Source organism: Gambusia affinis, linkage group LG04, assembly GCF_019740435.1.
Source record: "Gambusia affinis linkage group LG04, SWU_Gaff_1.0, whole genome shotgun sequence".
NCBI lineage: Eukaryota > Metazoa > Chordata > Actinopteri > Cyprinodontiformes > Poeciliidae > Gambusia > Gambusia affinis.
This window is the reverse complement of record NC_057871.1, coordinates 16,748,673-16,769,126: the sequence shown is the minus strand read 5'-3', so window position 1 is coordinate 16,769,126 and position 20,454 is coordinate 16,748,673. Positions and strand designations below refer to the sequence as shown.

Genomic DNA, 20,454 nt, shown 5'->3' with positions numbered 1-20,454 from the left:
CGTCTCAGTTTTCACTGTTCTTCTCTACACCATGAGTCACTGCCTCATTTTTATTGCCACAGCTCTCGTATAACCCTTTAATGAGAGTAAGAGTTGATTGCATCACTAACCAAAATGGCAACTGCTTTTGCTTATGGTTTCAAACAGTGTGACCTGAAATGCCAAATTTATTCAGGAAACATAGACCATTGTTCTCCTCTGAGTCAGAACATAAATATAGTGACACTCAAGAGATGTTAGTCTAACAAAAACCTCTATACTTGTGGATAACATTTATTTGAGATGTTTGGGTTTTGTTTTTTTTTTTGTTTTTTTTTTCAAATCAGATTGAACCTTTTCAGAGAAAGCTTATTTTTAATGGCCCGCTAAATCATCCAACTCAAGCAATTCAAACTTTCAAGCTGATTCCTGGAACAATTTGGCTGATTGCATGAGCTCAATGAACCTTTACTGTTTTGTGTGCTAGCATCTTGAGCATTTGAACTTTTTCTTTCATTTTACTATCCTTTTACACCATGTATAACCTCCACTAAACATTTCTTTAGCCATTGGTCCATATAGTCTGTCCTTTTGTGACATGTACTGTATATTTGCTGCTTTTTGCCTGTATTGTTTTTTTTCTTTGCACCATCTTCATGTCTGAAAGCAAAAGTTCTCATTAATTTTCGATCCAAGCCAGGTAGAACTCTCTAAATTTAGCAAGTTGAACTATGTGCCATGCAAATCTCTACCAGTTTCACAGTCAGTCAAAACCCACCAGTCTGAGGAGAGCAAACTTGTTCATCCTGCCTGACTGCTTTAATGAGTTTTTTTCATCTATTTTTACATACTGCTTTGCCAAACCTTCAGTTCTGTCTTTTGTTTTCTTCAGGCTTTGATTTATTTTCTCTCTCTACTTTCTGTTCCTCTTTGTTTCTCCATTCCTCCTTTCTGATTTCTTTTGTCTGGCTCACCTTGCTTCATAACTCTGTATGAAAACAAGGTCCATTCTTATCTGCTGCTGATCCAACCTCATCATCTTTAAAGTGTTTAATTTGTTTTCAATACTATTATTAATTCTGCATTTTATTTATTTGGATTTTGTCAAACCTCTAGAGTGCTAGAGGCGGAAATGCTAATTATGTACTGGCTAACCCAGTTGAGTAACAATGTCTTTCAGCTGTTGCTAGCAGTGACATCTAATGAAATTATGTTTTCTTAACGACAGAAAAAGTGGCAAACCAAATATGTAAGACTAAATACCTGTTTTAATATTAGGTTATCTAAATGGCTGTCCGTATGAGTTTGCATTCGCACTCTTTATTGATTTATTATTTGTCAAAATTTGCTGCCATCAAGTGGTAGAAACATGAACTGTAACTTTGCACAGCCCACCTCATACCTGCTATTTTTTATAAGGGCGTATAAGCAGTTCTGTAATATTGAGTTATTTATCTCCCAATGGGACATTTCACAGCATTAACATGCTGCTAAATGTCATAAACAGTGTTGCACAATTGTCATATTAAAAGACAGGCAAATAAGTTTGCAAATTTTTGGCAGGTCCATTGTCCTTGTTTTTTTAACACTTGGGAAAAAGAGTATCCTTGCTGTATTTATCCAGGTTTAATCAACGACAACTTAAAAGTATAAACCAATGGTAACCATTTTAAAAAAATAACCAATGGTACTGTCTGTAAAAATCTCAGTGTAAAACATTAAAAAGTGTTCATGTGCATCAATCGCCTGTGCTTAGAGGGCATATAGTCAGTCGGGGTGACTGAACAAATTCATCCAAATCAGTAGAGTGGGAGGAGTGTTGCTTTATATTAATCTAATGTCTTCTGGACCACCATACACACTTCTAATGAATTTTTTATATTTATTAGGTCTCTGGTTTGATTTGGAGATCTCCTACAACGGCTCCTTCCTGATGACTCTGGAAACCAAGATGATTCTTAATCGACTGGGAAAGGAGGAAGAGAGTCTCCGCTTGGGGGAATTTGGCAAAGATGGGTAAAGTGGAGGACAATGGTCTTTACTTAAACATTTTAGCTGCATTTTTGTCTCAATCTAGGAAATTGCTGGTTCTCTAATTTTTTCCTTCCCTCCTTTAAAACTTGTTCCTTTTACTGCTTCTCCTTCTTTTTGACTTCTACTTTTCTACGGCTGTTAATTGGATGTTTCTTCCTTTGGTGAGTTCTGCTTAACATTCAACCTACATGTACAATTAACCAATGCCTTCATGTGTTCAGTAATTTATTTCTTTGCTCTTCATAGTTTCAAATTGTATCTTATAAATTACTTCTAAGTAATTAAAAGCTGGAACATTGGAGATTGACGTTTGCCTCCGTAATGGTGATGGCTTGAAGCATGTCTTTCTGTATGATACCTAATCTCATCTTTTTAACCAAAATTAAACCATAAAAACTCTTCACAATCACTTCATGGCTCTTTTATATAAAGTTTTGTGGTGACAAGATTGGTTTGAAAAATGAGAGGGTCAGTAATTATCTAAAATCCCTCCATTCGGTGCTGATTTGACAAGTCCCCAACCTGCTGTGTTCAGACTACTAAACTAGAGTTCATCTTGTATCCTTGATTTGATGATCATCAAGTTATGATTTTAAGCTTGTCGTTCAAGATATAACATTCGGTCTGGTGCAACTGCTGGCTGTCTTGTGTTTATTTCTCATATATACAAATATGTATGCGTGTAGTAGCCCTTATCCATTTTGGCTTTTGATTGCTCCCAGGCACAGACCTCGGACCTACTGCCTATCTGCTAGTGATGAAGAGTCATCGAGTGCAGGTTCGTCAGATGAAGAAGACAACGCCGACATCTCAAATGATTCAGCTGGATCAGAAAGGTACCACTAAGCTTGTGTAATACTTTCTGTTTACGCATTTAGTTTTCCTAATTACAGTTTTGTTATGTAATGCAATGCCTTGTGCGATGTGTTTGTAACAATACGTACACGACATAACATAATAATCCACACAAACTTGACTAGGCAGTAAACACAACTAGAATGACGATGTCCAAAGCCTTTGCAATAAATAAATGAATTATAGGCCAGACAGTTAATTTTTAATCATGGAATGAAAAATCAATTCGTTAAAGAAAAAACACAAGTGAATAATAGTTATTTTCTCCTTTTTGTTGAATGCAGTCTAGTGGGTGGACGTAGATCAAGCAAGATTATGCGCTTTGTGGACAAGATTGCCAAATCCAAATACTTTCAGAAGGCCACGGAGACAGAGTTCATCAAAAAAAAGTTGGAGGAAGTCTCCAACACACCCCTCCTTCTCACTGTGGAGGTTCAGCAACTCAGAGGAACTCTAGCTGTCAACATTCCTCCTCCTCCCACTGACAGGATTTGGTATGTAAAGGCAGAATCGTCTTACTCTTACAATATTCAGTAGGATGGTCTCCAATAGGTCTCCAAAGCTAGCATCCATATTTTGTTCAAAGGGGTTAAATTGGTACATCTTCATCATCAGTTTGTTTCCTACAGATCAAAGAAATTAAGTGAATAAATGGATTTAAGATGACTCCTAGTGGTGTTATCATCACTCCATTTCTGCAAGGAGTTGCTGAAATTACAAATCTGTGTTTATAAAGGAAGAGAAACTAACAAGATGTTTTTTGTCAGAACAAGTAATTGCATTCTACTGTACAAACACCAGTTTAGAGCTTAAGGATTGTAGGTCTGCCCCCTGGTGGTAAAGGGGTTTTTTTTTGTTTCAAAGGTATTGTACAGTAGAAATTCAAAATTTTTGAAAGTGAATGATTTTGAATGTATTCTTCTGAAGGTATGGCTTTAGGATACCACCTCACTTGGAACTGAAGGCTCGACCAAAACTTGGGGAAAGAGAAGTGACTCTGTTTCATGTTACAGACTGGATTGAGAAAAAACTGTACCAGGAATTCCAGGTAATATTGTATAAAGTGACTTGCAGAAGTACACATAGTACACATTGGCCCTCTAGAATTGTAAAAAGAAAAATAAATACATTTTTCACATTGCAGCTGTTGATGTAATGCAAATTCATTCCTGAGATAATCCATAAAGTATTACTTGTGTGCTTTTTGAAACCTTTAGGTCACTCAAATTATAACTGATTCAGTCATACTCCTGACAAGACAAACAAAATGTTCACTAAAACTGTATTATTCTCTGTCCTTTTTCAGAAAATCCTTGTAATGCCAAACATGGATGACGTGTGGCTGACGGTCATGCACTCTGCCATGGACCATCGAACAGCTGGCGGACCCTTAGTCAGCTTCCCAGGAATGGAGGAGCTGTCCTGACAGCAGCCATCAGCCTTGGAGATTGTTTACAGTATTGCCTAAAGTTTCTGGAGTTTCATAATGAAAGTTCAAGCCAAAGTCTTCAGGCACTGTTGTGAGAGAAAGACATTCCCCCACAATCAGCCACTGTCTGGCCTACCAAAAGAAATGCTACGGTTTTCTAGGAACCAGGTTAAGGCGACCAAGTAGAAACTAATGGCAACATGTTGCTTGCTGCTATGTAAACTAATACTCTCTAATGTAAGGAAGTCATTGATGAGTAACAGTTATTTGAAAGTGAATCATGGGTCGGCTCTTAGCTGATTCCAGTGCTCAAGGTAATAAGTAGGAAAATACTCTGATTATTGTAAATATGTCCTATAATCAGAAAGATGGAGATGCATTCACCAGATACCTTAGTTAGTTAGCTGACCGAACATGAAGAGCAGCACTGTATGTTCTGTTTATTTTGCAAGAGATCTGAAATCTTTTTTATGATCAGTTATTAATATACAGTATTTTCACTTTTATTTGTTGTGACCAGACCTGAGCACCCCGTACAACTGCCAAAACTTAGTTTTTTAATTTTATTTTAACACCACTGATGCTCTTATCACACCGTATGTTAATACTGCACAGCTGAAGTAGTAAGGATATGATCTGCCTTGGAAATTCTATATATGTTTATTGCACAAGCACAATAAAGCCAACAAGTGCTTCATAGACTAAGAGACTATATCAAAATGTATACCTGAAGAGTACAATGCCTCTAGAATTTGGTTGAATGTATATTTCGGGTCCATTTTTTTGGTAGCTGAAAACGGTTTTTACCCAGATCAAGTTGGGCTGGGTTATGCAAACAATTGCACAAACTTGTTTCCCTGCCCTCATGACAAACACAATCTTACTTTGCACATTTTTTCCGGATGGTCAGCAAAGCTAATAAAGTAGCACCTGATGCATTTTTGCCATACAGCACATGTTGATGTTGATATTGGGAGAGAATGTTGTTGACCAACTTGGAACGTGCTTTTTAAAACTACCTGCCATACTGTATGTCAACAGACGGTACGCTCAACACAGAAAGCATATTTCTTGCCAAGAATGTAGCTACAGATTAAATTTTCTGAAGAAATGTTTCTTAGCCAAAGTCCTTTAGGGTTAGATTCTTTTGTGTGCTTAAATCAATAAAGCTTTGTAGGTTCTTACTGAAGAGTGTGCTACGAACTTGCATCAATTTTGTTTACAGAAGTTCTTACAGTTTGAATCACTGTGACATTAGTTATCTTGGTAATTTCCTTTTACTTTTTGTCTGGTTTTCAATTTACATGGTCTTTTGAAAAGATGCTTAAAGTGGGTTCTGGCTTCAGTTTTTTGACTTTTTGGTATTATGAGAATGAAACAAGATTTTTGAGGAAATATTAATAAAGATGTGTAATTTGTATCTGTGAATTATTAATTATGTCTGACAATGTAATTTAAGGCCAATATTCAAATACTATAAAGGTCGAAAATGATTCCACATGTATCTGCCTTATTTATATAGCAAAAATAAATCTGTTAATGATAGACTTGTTGTTTGGCTTACAATTGATCCTTCTAAATTTGTTCTCATGCCTTTTTTATATATATTTATTCCTAAATTGTTGTGTAAACATGAGGGTCCTCGGTCAGAGGTTTCTTCAGAATTGCTGTAATATAGAATGCTACAGGAGACACAGACAAGCAATTACAACTATGAAGAAAATTGTATGATTTAAGTTGCAACATCTAATTTCCCACTGAGAAGTAATAAAGTATTTTTTAATAGAATTAAAGAACTGATTTTTAACTTTATGTATGTATTCTGTCTGGAAATTATAGTACAGTGTAATGAAATCTTGAACCAATTTGTTGGCAAAACGTTTACTTGAACATAAACAAAACCAATAGGGACATTGTAAAACTTCACCAATCTCATCGTAGCTTCTGCATTGATGGATGAATTTTCATATTAAGATTTTAATGTCATCATAAGTCTGTAGTACTTTACTTGGAAAACTATTCATACTGCAAATTACTTGAATAAGGCCATTAGTAATTAAAATACTTTTGTATTTCAATTCAAAATTGTAAAATTATGGAACAAGTTAAATGAGGAGTTAAAACAAAGTTAAAATTGAATACAATTTAAAAGGAAATGGGTAATTTCCTCAAGATATAGAAATGTGGGTGAGCGTTAGCACAAATGTGTATGTAAATTGAGGCTAATGCATATGAGTGTTGGTGGGTATGGAAGTATTGATGCATATATTTAGACATATCCAAACCCAGCTAAAATCGAAAATGAATTAACCTCTGTTTTTATTATTATTATTCAATAAAAGGTCCATCTGAAAATAGTGTATCAGTTTATGGGGTAGGAGTTCATAAGTTTCTTACTTCTTCCCACTCCTTTTCGAGCATGTTAATATTATTGTGGTACAAAAATATGTCTTTTGCATACCTTGTTCATGTGTGTAATTTTAATGGTCGAAATAAAAATAAAAAATTAACCTCTTAAAACATGTACTTCAAGTATGGCTATAGTGTTTAATAAGGCAAGTCATCTTTTGCAAAACAAAAGAGCAGTTATAAATTCAGTGTAGTTAACATCACTAAAACTAAATTAAGTGCTTTTGTCTATTTGACGGTAAGCTTAAGCGCTTTTACACACGCTTTTTTTTTTATTACACAGGACAACTCTTTAAATACAACTGCCATTGAAAATGAGTGTACCGGAAGTTACTGTTGCTGACAAGCCTACCTATTCTCATGAAACGGAAACTTACCGTTGCCTGGTTACGCTTGCACGGTCACAATAGCCTACTCTGCGGTTTGTTAGCTGCAGGAAAGCGGTGGTAGGTGTTTGTTTTCATTGTTCTTTATTTAACAAATGAAACGAAAATATGAGTAGGCTAATACTTCCTGAAAGTGTTCTTTTTAGTTGTAAACAATCAACTTTAATCAAACGGAATGAATTGCGATGCTTAATTTTATTTGAAAGATATTGAGTACAATAATTACAAGGGGGAAATAACCTGTAAACGGGTAATAATTATTGTGGTGATAATTTGTCACGCAAAAACCATCAAGACAGCTTGGCGTGACATGTTAACATTTTGTCGTTAAGGCTACAGGTAAAATGCAGAACGTAAGCGATGAAGGCCAACATGACGAAGACCACCTGAATACACAAGATGGCGCTAGTGCGGTGACTATCCCTCTTTCTTTTGAGGTTTAATTTCCATGGAGACTTGTTTTCTGTCTTAATTCCTACGCTTAGTTTATTATCCATTTTGCTTAAGACAGCAGACATTTGGTTTGCTTTCTATTTTAATGTCCCATAGAATATCAGCAGGGTATTGTGACTAGTTTGTAAAACTTTCAAGTAGAAGCTTGAAGTTATAACAATACTCAATGTGAAGCTCATAACAGATTTATTTTTTCTCTTATACAGAATCCATCAGCACAGCAGTCAGATGATGTCAGTCATGATTCTGATCTTGATCCAAATATGACAGGTGAATACTTGAATGCTCCTTACTGTCCTGTTAAGCCTGTCATTACACAGCTGCACAGAATACCGGTACTCTGTTTAGAGCACTGGTTCTCAAATGATAGCACAAGTACCTCTGGGGATTTTAGAATTCTGTTAAAGTTTGTTAAGAATATTATAATATAATAGTTTGACCCAAACTGGCTTGTGCAGACTACATAATTTAGGTCAAGAAACACCCACACCTGTTGCTTGTATTGCATTTACAGTTAACCCAAAATAATTCATATCTTGTACAGATTTAAAAGTAAAAGTATTTTTCATTTAATCAAGAAGTTGGTTTCTGGTAAGAAGATCCCAAAAGATAACAAAATGGGTAAAACGGAAAGAAGATTTTTTTTATTGCTATGGCCAGACCACTTATCTCCAGTTAGAATAAATGTTTTGGTAAAAAATGGGTTCAATGTAGCACTGTTGCTTTAATGTAGTTTAATCCCATTTTAAGAGTTCGTCATTTCATTCATATCCTTAATCAAATATTTCATGTTTTGTTTTTTGTTTTTTTACACAAAAATCTTAATTTGTATTTTGTTAATCTTTTTGTTTGCACAGAATGTTTTCTAAAATTATGACTGAATGTAGTTTGAGATTATGATCCCCAAGCAGGATGCCTTATTTAATAATTATTTATTGTTTATTAGTGCCAAAGATTGATGAATCAATTATTTACATTTAACATGTACAATAACTGCTAGGAAAGACAAGTGTCTTGTTGTTGACTCACCACCCAGAAACCACTGTTACATCCTTGATGGGTGCGGGAGGCTTCACTTCTTCTGAACAGCTCATTCTGAAAGGTTCTTAAGGCCATCTGCTGAGTGCCTGTCTTTAAAAAAGAATGACCTGCAGAGAATATGAGAACTAGAAAATGTCACACATGAAGTTAGCAACATGCTAACTTCATGTGTGACAAGACTATCAACTATAAAGGGAAGCATAACAAAAAGGGGGAGTTTTCAAGCTGGTTTGAAGGACAAAGACAATACAACTTTTCCAAACTCTATGTCTGACATTAAAAAGTACCTTCTCTTTTTTGTAAGTTTGCTTCACATTGTACTTCATTTTTTTGGGGACTCTATGTCGATTTTGTAGCTGATCAGTTGAGCGTTGGCACATCAGAAGATGACAGGGGACCAGAACATGACGAGGACTCGCCACAAGAAGAAGGAAATGAAGACCTCGTCATCCTAGACCCTGACCATGTCTGTTGTATTTTACTGTATATATTTATGCTTAAAAATATGTTAATACCTAAGTTTCACAAACATTTTATGAATCTGTGAGTCGTTTCAAGATATGGTGGCGATCTTGCATCCTGATAATTGTTTGTGTCCTCTGCTTTACAGCCGCTGATCAAAAGATTTCAAGAAGCTATCAAAATTTACTTCAAAAGACGTCTGGAAGAACTCAAGCAGGAAGTGAAGGGAAAGGTTGGCTGCTTTTCAATCAACATCAACAAAATTAGGATTTAAATGAAACATGAACAGTTCTTGTTTGGCCTGTTGTACAAACAGCACATGTGTTACACCATTGTGGCCCCAACGTAATGATAAGTTTGAAAGTTTGATTTCTGATTCTCTCATTATGCTCTCTTTCTTCTGAGTCCAGCGGCCAGTCAAAATGATGGAAAAAAAAATGGTAGCTGACACAGGTATAGAATTGAATAAACTAAGCGACAAGCTGAAAGTAGCTGAAAGCAAACTGCAGGAGATTCAAGAATCCAAGACAAAGACTGAAGCTGAACTGAAGAGTGAACAAGATCATCTGGAAAAGGCAAAGAGCACTTATCATGACATGAAAAATCGGAGCCGTCAAGCCAGCGCTCTGGGTAGGATTTGCTTTTCAGTTGATGCTGCGCTTGCATCATGTTGAGAGACTGATGTTCTTGCCTCTTTTCTTTTTACTCAAATTGGCAAATATCTGATCATTAAACTGTTTTATGTTTTAATGTTTAAACTGATTAAATTTGGAAGTAAATGTAAATTCCTTTATGTCCATGTCCAACAATCTCTCGGTTTGTGCATCCATAATCAAACACAGCCCATGGCGTCAAGATACGAGTTTGTCAGGAGAGCTTTGCTCTTCAGGTTAGGTTACGTCAGATGTAAGATCCACTGTGTGCTTGTTATGGTAACTAAGCTCTTCCAAAAGACTCAAAGCTGAGGTCATATATTGCTTTCACAGAAGCTTTGTGAATTAACTTTTTTGTTGTTGTTGTTTTTGTCTTTACTTAAACTTTTTTTTATTGCTTTGTTTTTAAATACAGTGCCCATAACAGATATCTTATATTTTTGCTTGGCATCCCTCTTAAATGTTTCTAATTTTCAAACAGTTTTTCATATCAGACATAGATAATCATAGATAAACTGATGTGTAAATTAAAAAAAATAACATATGGTTTAATTTATTCAGGGAATAAAGATTCCCAAACCAAACCTGTCTTGTGTTTAAAAAAATAGTAGTTGCCCCCTATTGTTTAATTATTACTTAATCAGTTATTAGCTGGATTAATTGTGACACATAGAATCGAGAAATCCTTTAAAGGACAACATGAAGTAGTTTAAAAGAAGTTTAAAAGTAATTCATGATGCAGTTATGATGCAGCCCATCATATTATACAGTTGATCTATACAGTACTGCTGTAATGGTTGAAAGTCATTTTTCAAATATCTAACCTCAAATTTTAAACATCACAACATCTTTTACTTCTCTGTTTGACACCAGCGTTTGCAAGGCAGGCGGACTTAGACAAAAAGCATCAGCAGGTCATTTTCGCTCAAGCAGCCAGTGAGGAACTACAGTCCCAAGTCAAAGTCATTGATTATACCAAATACAAAGTGGGCACACAGAAGACAAAGGCAGAAGAAGATAAAATAAAGCAGGTGCCTATGCTGTTTTGCACTGACACATCTTAAATCATTTTCTAGGTGGTACGAAAAAATCCTGAACTGAGTGGTAAATTTTTGAAAATGCCTCTTTGTCATCAGGACTTGTATGTAGATCATCTGACAAAAGACTTGGAGAAGAAGACATGGCAGGCGGCCGAGTATGAGGTCCAGAGAAGTGCTCAAGCCCAGGAGACAGGAGACGTCACCAGAGCACTCTCTGAGGTAACTGTTATGTTAAAACGTAAAACTTTCTAGCATATCAGTTCAAATGTTAACTTTAGAAGAAGAGTATGTACTCGAGTCGTGCATCACTTTTTGTATTAATCAGTTTTGTAACTGCCTCAGTGATTGTGAAAAAATATATCAGGTAATCCCTTTTATTTACACAAGTGCTTTTCTGATCATTTTAATTCATTTATTTGTATTTTAATTCAGTGCTTCCATCTTGGTGTTTTTGTTTAAGCGAATGTCAGTGTGTCAGGTCCTACAGCATTGACTTTTCACATTACTTTTGACATTGTTAATGTAGTCACATAGGTAAACCATTTGACTATTTTTATTTGTATTACTGACTGTAATAGTATATTAAAAATAAATAAATACAACTTAAAATGTGAAAGAACTTAAATATGAATACGCGGAAAGCAGAGTAGTTCACACCATGAATAGTTCCTATGGGTTTTATGTATTACTGAATCTTGTTTTGCAGAAAAATTAACTTGTCTCTAAACAAGTAGAGGCTTTATATTTGTGGGATGATGCACCCATTCTAAGGGATTTTCTCAGTGTTTGAAAATAATAATCACAGGAAGTGAATACTGCATAAGTGGTTAAGACCGCACGCATATCAACCAGAGCTAACTTTTTCACTATCATTTGTAGACAGACAAATACTTAATTAATCCCCAGAGGGGAAATTCTTATGTTAAGATGGCTTCTAAAAATCACAAAACAAACACACTATACTACTACCATTGAAAAAAGCAATAATAAATAAATAAAATAAGGCTGCACAACAGCTGGTGTTGTGCAGCCTTATTTCAACAGGAATGAAGGATCCCCTCCAATTCTCTGTTCTACGGTGCAGAGCGAGCCTCCGTACAGCTATAAGCTGTAAGCTGCTCTATAGCTAAAAGGTTGGCTTGATTCATCAGGGTCTATAGATGAATATAGATAATAAAAATATATATTCGCTGAGAATCATCAGCATAATAATAAAAAATGATGTCAAATATTTTTACAATGTTGAAGCATGGTAATTCTGACAATAATAAAATAAGCTAAATGTAAAAAGAGGACAAGTGCAAATAAACATTAAGAAGGTGTGCAAGTGTGGATTTTCACCTTCTATATTAACTCATTAAAAGTATCTTAATATATTCAGAACCTGAGGTCAGACTTGAAAACTTTGCATTCGTGACTGTCTTTGTCTAGGCTGAGATGGAAATGGAATCGCTGCTAATGATGCATAAGAAGTTGCTGCAGCAGTGGAACAGCAACATAACAGACATAAAGAGACATGATGAGACTGTTAATGCGATGCAGGAAGCTGTACGGTAAGACGGGGAGTAAGGGGGAGGTTGAAGATGTCAATTTCTTTACATGTTGGTTTCGACAACTTGACAAGAAAGAAGTTTAAATGAAAAGGAAACATTTGCTTGGCTGTTTGCGATTACTCAAGCAGATGTGAAAAAATATGTTGTTTCTGCTAAATCTGTCCAAAGTTCTGTATCTTTAGGATATACTATATGAAATGCTAACAACGTTATCTTTGCTTGATTTCATGTTTTTTACTGTAGTGCGGTTGAGGATGACGTGGTCCTGCTGGACAGAGAGATTGAAGGTTATAAGAAATCCATCAATGAAGAGCTGGAGAATAATGAGACACTGACCGTTCAGCTGAACCGGAGTTCAATGGATTGTGTGACTGTGGAAAAACTGATCAATAAGAAAAAGTTGGAACGAGAGGCACTGCAGGCTCAGTACACCGCCTGTCTAAAATCCCTGGCTGAGACAAAGCAAATCTTTGCTACGCTCACAAAAGTACAGCAAGAACCCTTCTGAAAGCCCTCCCTGCTCTCATGGTTGCTTTCAATTTCCTGACTTTACTTCCACTTTTTTCTCTTTTCAAGGATATGATTGAACATCAAACTGAACTAAACAGCCAGAAGAACCAGCTAGAGAAACTGAGTGCTGCACGTTTGGAGCTGGAAGAGAAAATCATGTCCTTCATTCAGCAGCATCTCACACACAGCAAGGCGGCTTCACATTCACAAAATCTCACAAGCAAGTTGCTCACTCGAAAGATGGAGAAGGTAAAAATTTGGCTTCTAATGTGGGATAATAACAAATGAGAATCTACAATTTAAGCAATTTATTTGATTTTTTTTGCATTTTCTTTATTGTGTTTAATTTTTTTCTTTTTACGAGAAAATTTGTCTTTTGTCTTTCTTGCTGCATTAACTACAGATGAATCAGCTGCAGAGGCAGGAAACAGACACCTTGTCAGTGAAGCTGGAGTGCCAGAAGGTTGAGCAGCATGTCAACAGACTGACCATTTCCGTGGAGAGCCTTGATGAGGAGATTAATAAGTACAACAGGTTACTGAATTCACATGAGAATACATTTGCCTCCCTTGTTCGACAAATGAGGCAGAAAGAAACAGCGATCAACACCCTAAAAATCAGGATTGCTAAAATTGTGGAGATCACTGGGGTAAGAGGCTAAATGGAGACAGTAAACTTTAGCCTTGGTACTGCGTGCCGGACACATTTATTTGCACCCATTTCACTGATGTATTAAAAACTTCAGACAAACCTATCTGTTATTGCAGTAGCATACTGACACACTGGAATCTTCGCACTATTCTAACCTTTTGTATAATAAATCATAAATTCAGTCAAGAAAGAAAGAGTTGTTTTTATAAAAATATTTCACACAGGCTTCTTTTGCCTGTAGGACAACATCTGGGTTTCTTTAGCATTTTGCCAGCTTACTGCGAGAACGAGCTCTAATCTCCGAGGATTTTTTTATTTAAATCTTTCCGGTGTGTTTTGATATGAGAAATATTTTCATATAAATAAGTAAGTCAAATATTTATATAGGACCTTTCATAGACATATAAATATTATTTTTACACGAAACCCAACAGAGAATTTGTTGCCAAAAAGCTAATCTGACCAAAGTACAATGTCCCAGTTAAAGGCTATTTAGCATTAGCAAACTCTATATCTACTTTTGCAGTGGCTACATCAGTTATTTGTATAACTGGTTGTTGTGTAGATGACTGGTGTTTATTGTAAAGATGCCACTTTTTGGTGCAGTTTTCTAGCAATGAACTTTAGAGGTTTATTTTACCTTGTGTCTTATGATGCTTCTTATTGTGGCGGGTGCAGGAAAAACATGGTCCTCATTTAGGTTAATGGACAGTGAAAAAGAGAAATGGGCCTCTATGCTAGATTATCTGAATACCAGAGGAAAAGAGAATAAAATGGGTTGTTAATTTGAAGCTCATACAAAATGCTTTATTTTTTATTTATTTATTCCTAAAAGTGATTAGGGGATATATACAGTTGTGCCACTGGTGATTTCTTTAAAAAAATGAACTCAAATTAAAGGCTGTGGAAGATTATGCTTCTGTAGTGGATTCATGTTAAGGTTTTCACATCTTTTGTACTTTTTTTCCCTTAATTTACAAAAAACTTTTGGTTACTATTAAAAAAGAAATATGCACAGAAATTAAAGTACTTAATTAAATAAAAAAATAAAAAAACACTTGGAAAATATATACAAAGTATTGTAACAATAATAATGTTTTCATAATATTCAAATTTAGTAATTTTCTATACATTCCGCAGTTAGAGGAATTTCCCCTTTAGATTTATCATGGATAGATATGAGGCTGACGAACTTTATTCCTTATAGGATTTTGATGCATAAGTATAATAAAGTAAATCGGGAATGCTTTTTGTAATTTAGACCTAAAAATACAGAGATGCATTTTTCATTTGTTTCTTCCTATTTCCAGCATGAAGATATGCACCCTCTGCAAATCAAGATCCAGAATATAACGGCTGAGATTGATGAGCTTGTTGCCCACATCAAGAATGAGCAGCGCCTCTGGTTGCTGCACCAGGGAACCCTGGTGGGACTGACCAGAGAGTTGGATGTCAACAACAAGAAGATGCGCAAACTGCAGAAAGACTGCACTGGACTACAAATGAAGGATATCCGACTAGATTGTACGCATCCCATGCACAGAAAATCACTTCTTGGGCTAACGGGTTTTATAAGACACTTTTAAATCAGATGTAGTACAGTAATTCTGTTTTGTTTGAGTTGCCAGTCTGATAATACACTTACATTTAATTGTAAAGCTATTCACTTACACATATACGTTTATATATTAACCATTAGCATCCCTAAACAATGTTGACTGTAACTTCACCACTCCCAGGTCAGACTAAACAAGAGGAACGAGAGCTGGCAGAGCTGGAGAAGGGCTCGATGCAGCTGAGGAAAGACCTCGAGAAGCTCTGCAAGCTGAAGATGAAGAACAAAGAGCGAAATGAGACACTGGAGTTGGAAAACCTAGAGATGGAGACAGACTTCAGGAACAAACTCAAGGCATGGCGTGGCTGTTTGATAGTTGTTCCTTCTCCTTTTAACTTTGTATTAGAACTAACTTGAATGTGTTTTCGTCAGGATGCTGAAGAGCAATCTGCCAGTCTTCACATGAAACTTGAGGCCACTCAGGAGGAAAAAGAGAACCTCCTCAAGTGTCTGTTGGAGGCTAAGTCAGTCACATTTAATCACAAACGGATCACCATCTTAATTACATACCTTCAAATAATTTTAAAATTACACAAGAAATTTAAGCTGATGTGTTGTTGAGGTGATATTTTAAACAGATTTAAAAGAACAGCTTCTCAGTCTGACGTCAGGTTCTTGTAACCTGCAGGCAGCAGATCATGCTGTGGGAGAGGAAGACCCATATTCTAAAGGAGACTCGGTCAGTGGTGGAGTTCGACATTAGCCAGGGAGACATCCAGAAGATGAATACTGAAATGCATCGGATGGAGGTAAACATATTTAGCTTCATGTGATGATGAGGAGATGTAATAAAACCAGATTCAATTTTATCATTTTACTGTTTGTCAAGGTAAAAATTTGAAAAGCAAAGTGTTGTCTTTCTAGTTTCTTTTTGGTATTTTTTATATTCACTCCCACATTATGGTAGGGCTGGGTAATAAATTGATAACAAGCTCTATTGTGATGGACATGGCATCAATATCAATAGAAAATATGTCCAATAATTTTACTAAACTCCATAATCACACAGCATTCTGAGGGGATGGTTTAGCCACTCGACTCTCGTGGCCAGCTAAGCAAGGTTGGCATCAAGTAGCTCCCTCATTCTTCGGTTACCTAGCAACAACCTGTTGAGTACGTTTCGCAGCAGCAGTTTCAGGTTTCTCCACGACTGATATGAAACAGTTATCTGATGGTACATTTTTCAATCATATTGTCCGATATCGCTATTTTTTACTGTATGTTAGATATGTTATGAGGCCCAGTGACGTTCTTATAAGACTAAAGTGTAACACATGAGCAAAAGTGCAAATGATAAAAAAAACAACAAGTGCAAGTAATTTTTAAAAAAAGCGTTAGCAGCTAAGTTTGCTACGGGCAGTTTAAAACAGCTGCAGCATGAACAGTCTTCTTGTGTGATGTAGTCAACTGTAAGCATCCACCTTTCAGCGGACTTCGGTCAGTTTACCTTTTGTGGGAAGCAAAACTAATCCTATCAAAAACATTTTGAGCATTCCAGACATTTATTCGTTGTAGAAGAGTGCACAATCACTCACTTACACAGGCAGCAAATTGTGTTGCAGCGCAGTCTGCTCAAATAATTCAAACTATCGCTCATCTTCAGTTTCATAACACTGATTGAATTGGTGCGCCGCATGATGCAAAGCTAGAGCGAGCCTCCCGAACAGGCATCGCTGCCCTCCTGGGTTTGATTTCGAACCTTGAGACTTTTGTTGTGTGTCTTTCCCTTTTCTGTCACCACCTGTTTCCTGCCTGGTGTCTGTCAAATTATTGATTTTTTTGTAAAGGTGCGATACATTTCAGGATGAGGAGGGCGGTGCTAGTGGTGGTTGGTGGCGGCAAAAAGTAGAATACATCCGACTTTATAAATTCAATGACACTTTATGATTTTTCAAAAATATGTTTGCATGTTTTTATTCCTATTTTGGACCTTCCACAATATTTGTGCAGTTACATATCGACAAGCTGAAAAGACGACAAGAGCAGTTGATGAGGGAAAGCGAGAAAGCCGTGGAGAGAAGAGAATACCTTGACATACGCAAGGATGCCATGATCCGAGATTGCCGCAAAAACCTTGCAAAGGCAGAACTGAAACGTTCCAGCGCTGGCCTGCAGAAAAAAATCGCTAAAACATTAAATGTAAGAGAAGTAGATTTATCAACATCCAGAAAAATAAAGGGAGCAAACTGTATAATGATCTTACATATGTCTCTTCAGGAGTTTGATGATTGTGAAGAGGAGGTGAAGGAGCTTGAGAACAAGAAAACTCTCCTGAGAGAGAATATTCAGCTGCAAACGCAACATGTAACTGAGTTGTTAAACACCGCCACAAAGACCAGCAATAACTTTCAAAACCTCCGGGATAACAAAGACATGGTAAATCTGCGAGCAAATTGTTTTTTTCCAAGTTTCTTGTATGGATTAAAATAGTTGGTGTAAGTATTTTAAGCAGTACTCATCACTGTTGTGAAAATGAACCAAGTGCAGTGCACTATCTTCATTCTTCATGTAAAAAATAGCAACTGGCATTCATCACCAGTTTAATTGTGATGAATACCACAATTAAACTGAATCACTCGATGTGATTCAAACAAGTGAATCACATCGTGTTGCACAACAGCCCAATAAAGGCATGATGACAAAGTTTATTTTAAGGCTTTTTTTTGTCCTACGTCAAGTCAACACAAGTTGAATTCCTGGCATGAGTATCACAGGTTCTATTTTTAACAACCTCCCCCACACATTAACAATGAACAATAATGTCTTATTGTTCCATCTGCCTGCCTCTTTGATGTGTATGGCAAATGCTCCAGAATGTACAAGCACCAAACAACTTCACCTTGTCTTTCTTCACCTCTTCCCAGAACCAGACTTTCATAATTGCTATGCAGGATCGAAACAAGAAGCTGCAGGCCGTTTGCAAGGGGAGCTACAAACTGTCATCCAGCAGCGAAACAATCATAGCCTCTCTGCAGAGCCAGAAGGAGCACCTGGAGGAGTGCAGCAAGGTCTTGAAGCAAAGCTGTGAGGACTTCCCTCAGCACCAGGGGGCGCTGCACCCTGTGACACAGGCGGCAATAGCTTATATAAAAATTGCCAACCAGTAATGTTCTAAGAGTGAGGCGGTGACTGAAACATAACAGTGAGTAAACAAAGGCATGTGAATGTGCAAATACCCAATTTACTGGTTTATTTGAATGTTTTTTTCTTCACTGTAATGTTTGGATTTAGTTATTTGTTTTGAAACAACATGTTTCCTTATAGACTTTGGAAGAGAAATGCAAAAAAGAAAATAGTTTATGAAGTTGTCAGTTTCTTCTTGGAATTAATATGTAATTTACTTTATGAAGTAAAGTTCAATGTATTCACGTTTCTTCCACTTGTGCTGTTTGATCTGTATATTTGTCAGTGATATGCTGCAGCAAAGGCGACTTACTTTTCATGAAAAGACACCTTGATTGGATCAAATAACTAGGACATTTTAATGGCTTCTCCAAATGTTTATAAATTAATAATTTAAGGTCTTTCAGGACACCGTCATGTTTCAGGATGCTCCTTAGTTAGCACTGCTTTGGTATAGTTCTGCAATCCACACTTTGAGTCTGAATACATTTCCTCTAAAACCAAGCAGCCACATGACGTCTATATGCTGGAGACATCCAGAGTGGATATGAATACAATGTGAAGACCTTTCAATGATCACAGCCATGCAGTGGAACCAGTGACGTGCGGTGAGGTTCATAGCTGGTGAGGCACTGACGTCATCAGAATCAGATTTGCAAATAGATGCATAGATTGACAGCAGTTTACAGGTTATGTTTCACTGTCCTGAACAAACTGTCATTATCACTGCTAACATGAAGCAAGGAAAATCAAAGGAGTTTCCTGAAAGGGGTTTCCTCTTGTGAAACTGTTGAATAACTAACAAATAATGACAGAAATTGAGTGTGCCTTGTCACTGATCACATTATTTCACACATTTCCCCTATAATGGTTGTTATGTTGAGTTTTCTGCTGATAGAGGTGAGAACTAGAGGCAAGAGAACTGCCTGCCTCACCTCGAACCTGTTCTCTGCCGTTTGAAGAAGTTACAGAAACACTGATAATGGTGACAAAAGCACTGTACATTATATACATAAGCTAAATTATTGGAAATAAGTTCACATATTAAATTTGTTTAAGACTGTTAATAAAGTTAATAATTTTTCAAGGCACTGTCTGGAAAACAGGAACAATTAATGGGAAAATAAGAAAATTCAGCGATTTTGAACAAATAAAAATCAAAATTGGTGAAGCTACATGAAAAATAAATATTTTTTAGTACAAACCACCGGATGAATATAACAATTTAAATTACTTTATGATTATATATTATATATACCGTAGTTAGGAAAGAAGTTCTATATTGTGCGAAATGCAAATGCTTGTTAGTGCCAATAAGCTTTCGATTTTTCCTGTCAACTACTTGGAGTTTCTAAACAGTTGCAATGTAAAGATTTAATTTCAGGGTCTAGAGGACATACCTAATTTAATGGTTTTTTTCTACAGAAATCTTTCAACTTTTGAAAGTTCTCTGAAAATGTAAAACACTGATGTAGTTTTCACAATACTTCTGAGATTGGTTTGTCATAAGTTTAAATCAGTCTTCTAAATAGTTCCAAAATTTGTACGTGATTCACACTTACAGGTCAAAACTGACTGTGATCTATCTGTTACCAAATGTGGGATGATTCAATTGTTGCACTCTGTGTTGCTCCGTTTTATAGAATCGTTTATAATATCCTACTGGAAAATTCCACATAGTGTTCAGCTTTTACTGTTTTAAGGACTATGAGGCAGATCATCAGGCCTTGTACTGTTGACAGAAGCTGATTATCCTCCAGAATGCTGTAAAGAGTCATTTGAGTTCATCAGCCTTGGCTTAAGAACTTTGAGTCTTCCGTGAGCTTTTCCATGGCCGGTGTGTTGTCGCATCATTTTGCTTTTATGATCCAAAACCAGTTCTGTCTTTGAGATAACAGTTGTCTTTGTCAGTGCATAAGTTGTAGATCTAACTTACATGAACAGTTTACAGGGCTTCTTCCAAAACCTTTCATTAAACCTCCATACTTTTTATGAGCCCACTGATAAAAGACGTCCTCCAGCGCACTTACACATATATATAATTTACAGCGGCTTCAATTTGTATACATCCTCCCTTATGACACATTAAGCCTACGTATGTTTGGCTTAGAAAAACACTTTGTCCTGGTAATATTATTTCCTTCAGTGGAAGAGGACTTTGCTCTGCTGCTCTCTCTGTTTGCTCCTGTCTATGGCGCAGAATGTTTACCTTCCTGTGATTAAGAATTATTAAGCTGAACTCTAATGTGCCTGTTTTGAAT

General features: G+C 36.3%; 2 protein-coding genes across 5 annotated transcripts in view; both read left to right on the top strand.

The window, feature by feature from the left end:
* The window catches only part of LOC122830004 (testis-expressed protein 2-like), a 28,371-nt gene extending 22,529 nt beyond the window's left edge, over window positions 1–5,842 (top strand). For 3 of the 4 annotated variants that reach the window (XM_044115023.1, XM_044115022.1, XM_044115024.1), the window contains 5 exons: window positions 1,869–1,995; window positions 2,736–2,849; window positions 3,153–3,362; window positions 3,796–3,916; window positions 4,175–5,842. In XM_044115023.1, the coding sequence (XP_043970958.1) occupies window positions 1,869–1,995; window positions 2,736–2,849; window positions 3,153–3,362; window positions 3,796–3,916; window positions 4,175–4,294 (692 nt within the window). In that variant the 3' untranslated portion in view covers window positions 4,295–5,842. The remainder of the gene's footprint in view (window positions 1–1,868; window positions 1,996–2,735; window positions 2,850–3,152; window positions 3,363–3,795; window positions 3,917–4,174) is intronic. The other variant, XM_044115025.1, reaches the window with a different exon arrangement.
* Window positions 5,843–7,049: 1,207 nt separating this feature from the next.
* ccdc40 (coiled-coil domain containing 40) lies at window positions 7,050–18,443 on the top strand. Its single transcript, XM_044115296.1, has 19 exons — window positions 7,050–7,152; window positions 7,425–7,505; window positions 7,752–7,815; window positions 8,943–9,052; window positions 9,197–9,280; window positions 9,459–9,678; window positions 10,575–10,732; window positions 10,838–10,960; window positions 12,173–12,294; window positions 12,538–12,781; window positions 12,871–13,053; window positions 13,208–13,453; window positions 14,766–14,979; window positions 15,195–15,364; window positions 15,443–15,534; window positions 15,699–15,819; window positions 17,021–17,209; window positions 17,288–17,446; window positions 17,935–18,443. The coding sequence occupies exons 2-19, from the start codon at window positions 7,437–7,439 to the stop codon at window positions 18,175–18,177; spliced, it is 2,811 nt and encodes a 936-aa protein (XP_043971231.1). The 5' UTR covers window positions 7,050–7,152; window positions 7,425–7,436; the 3' UTR covers window positions 18,178–18,443.
* The last annotated feature ends 2,011 nt before the right edge of the window (window positions 18,444–20,454 follow it).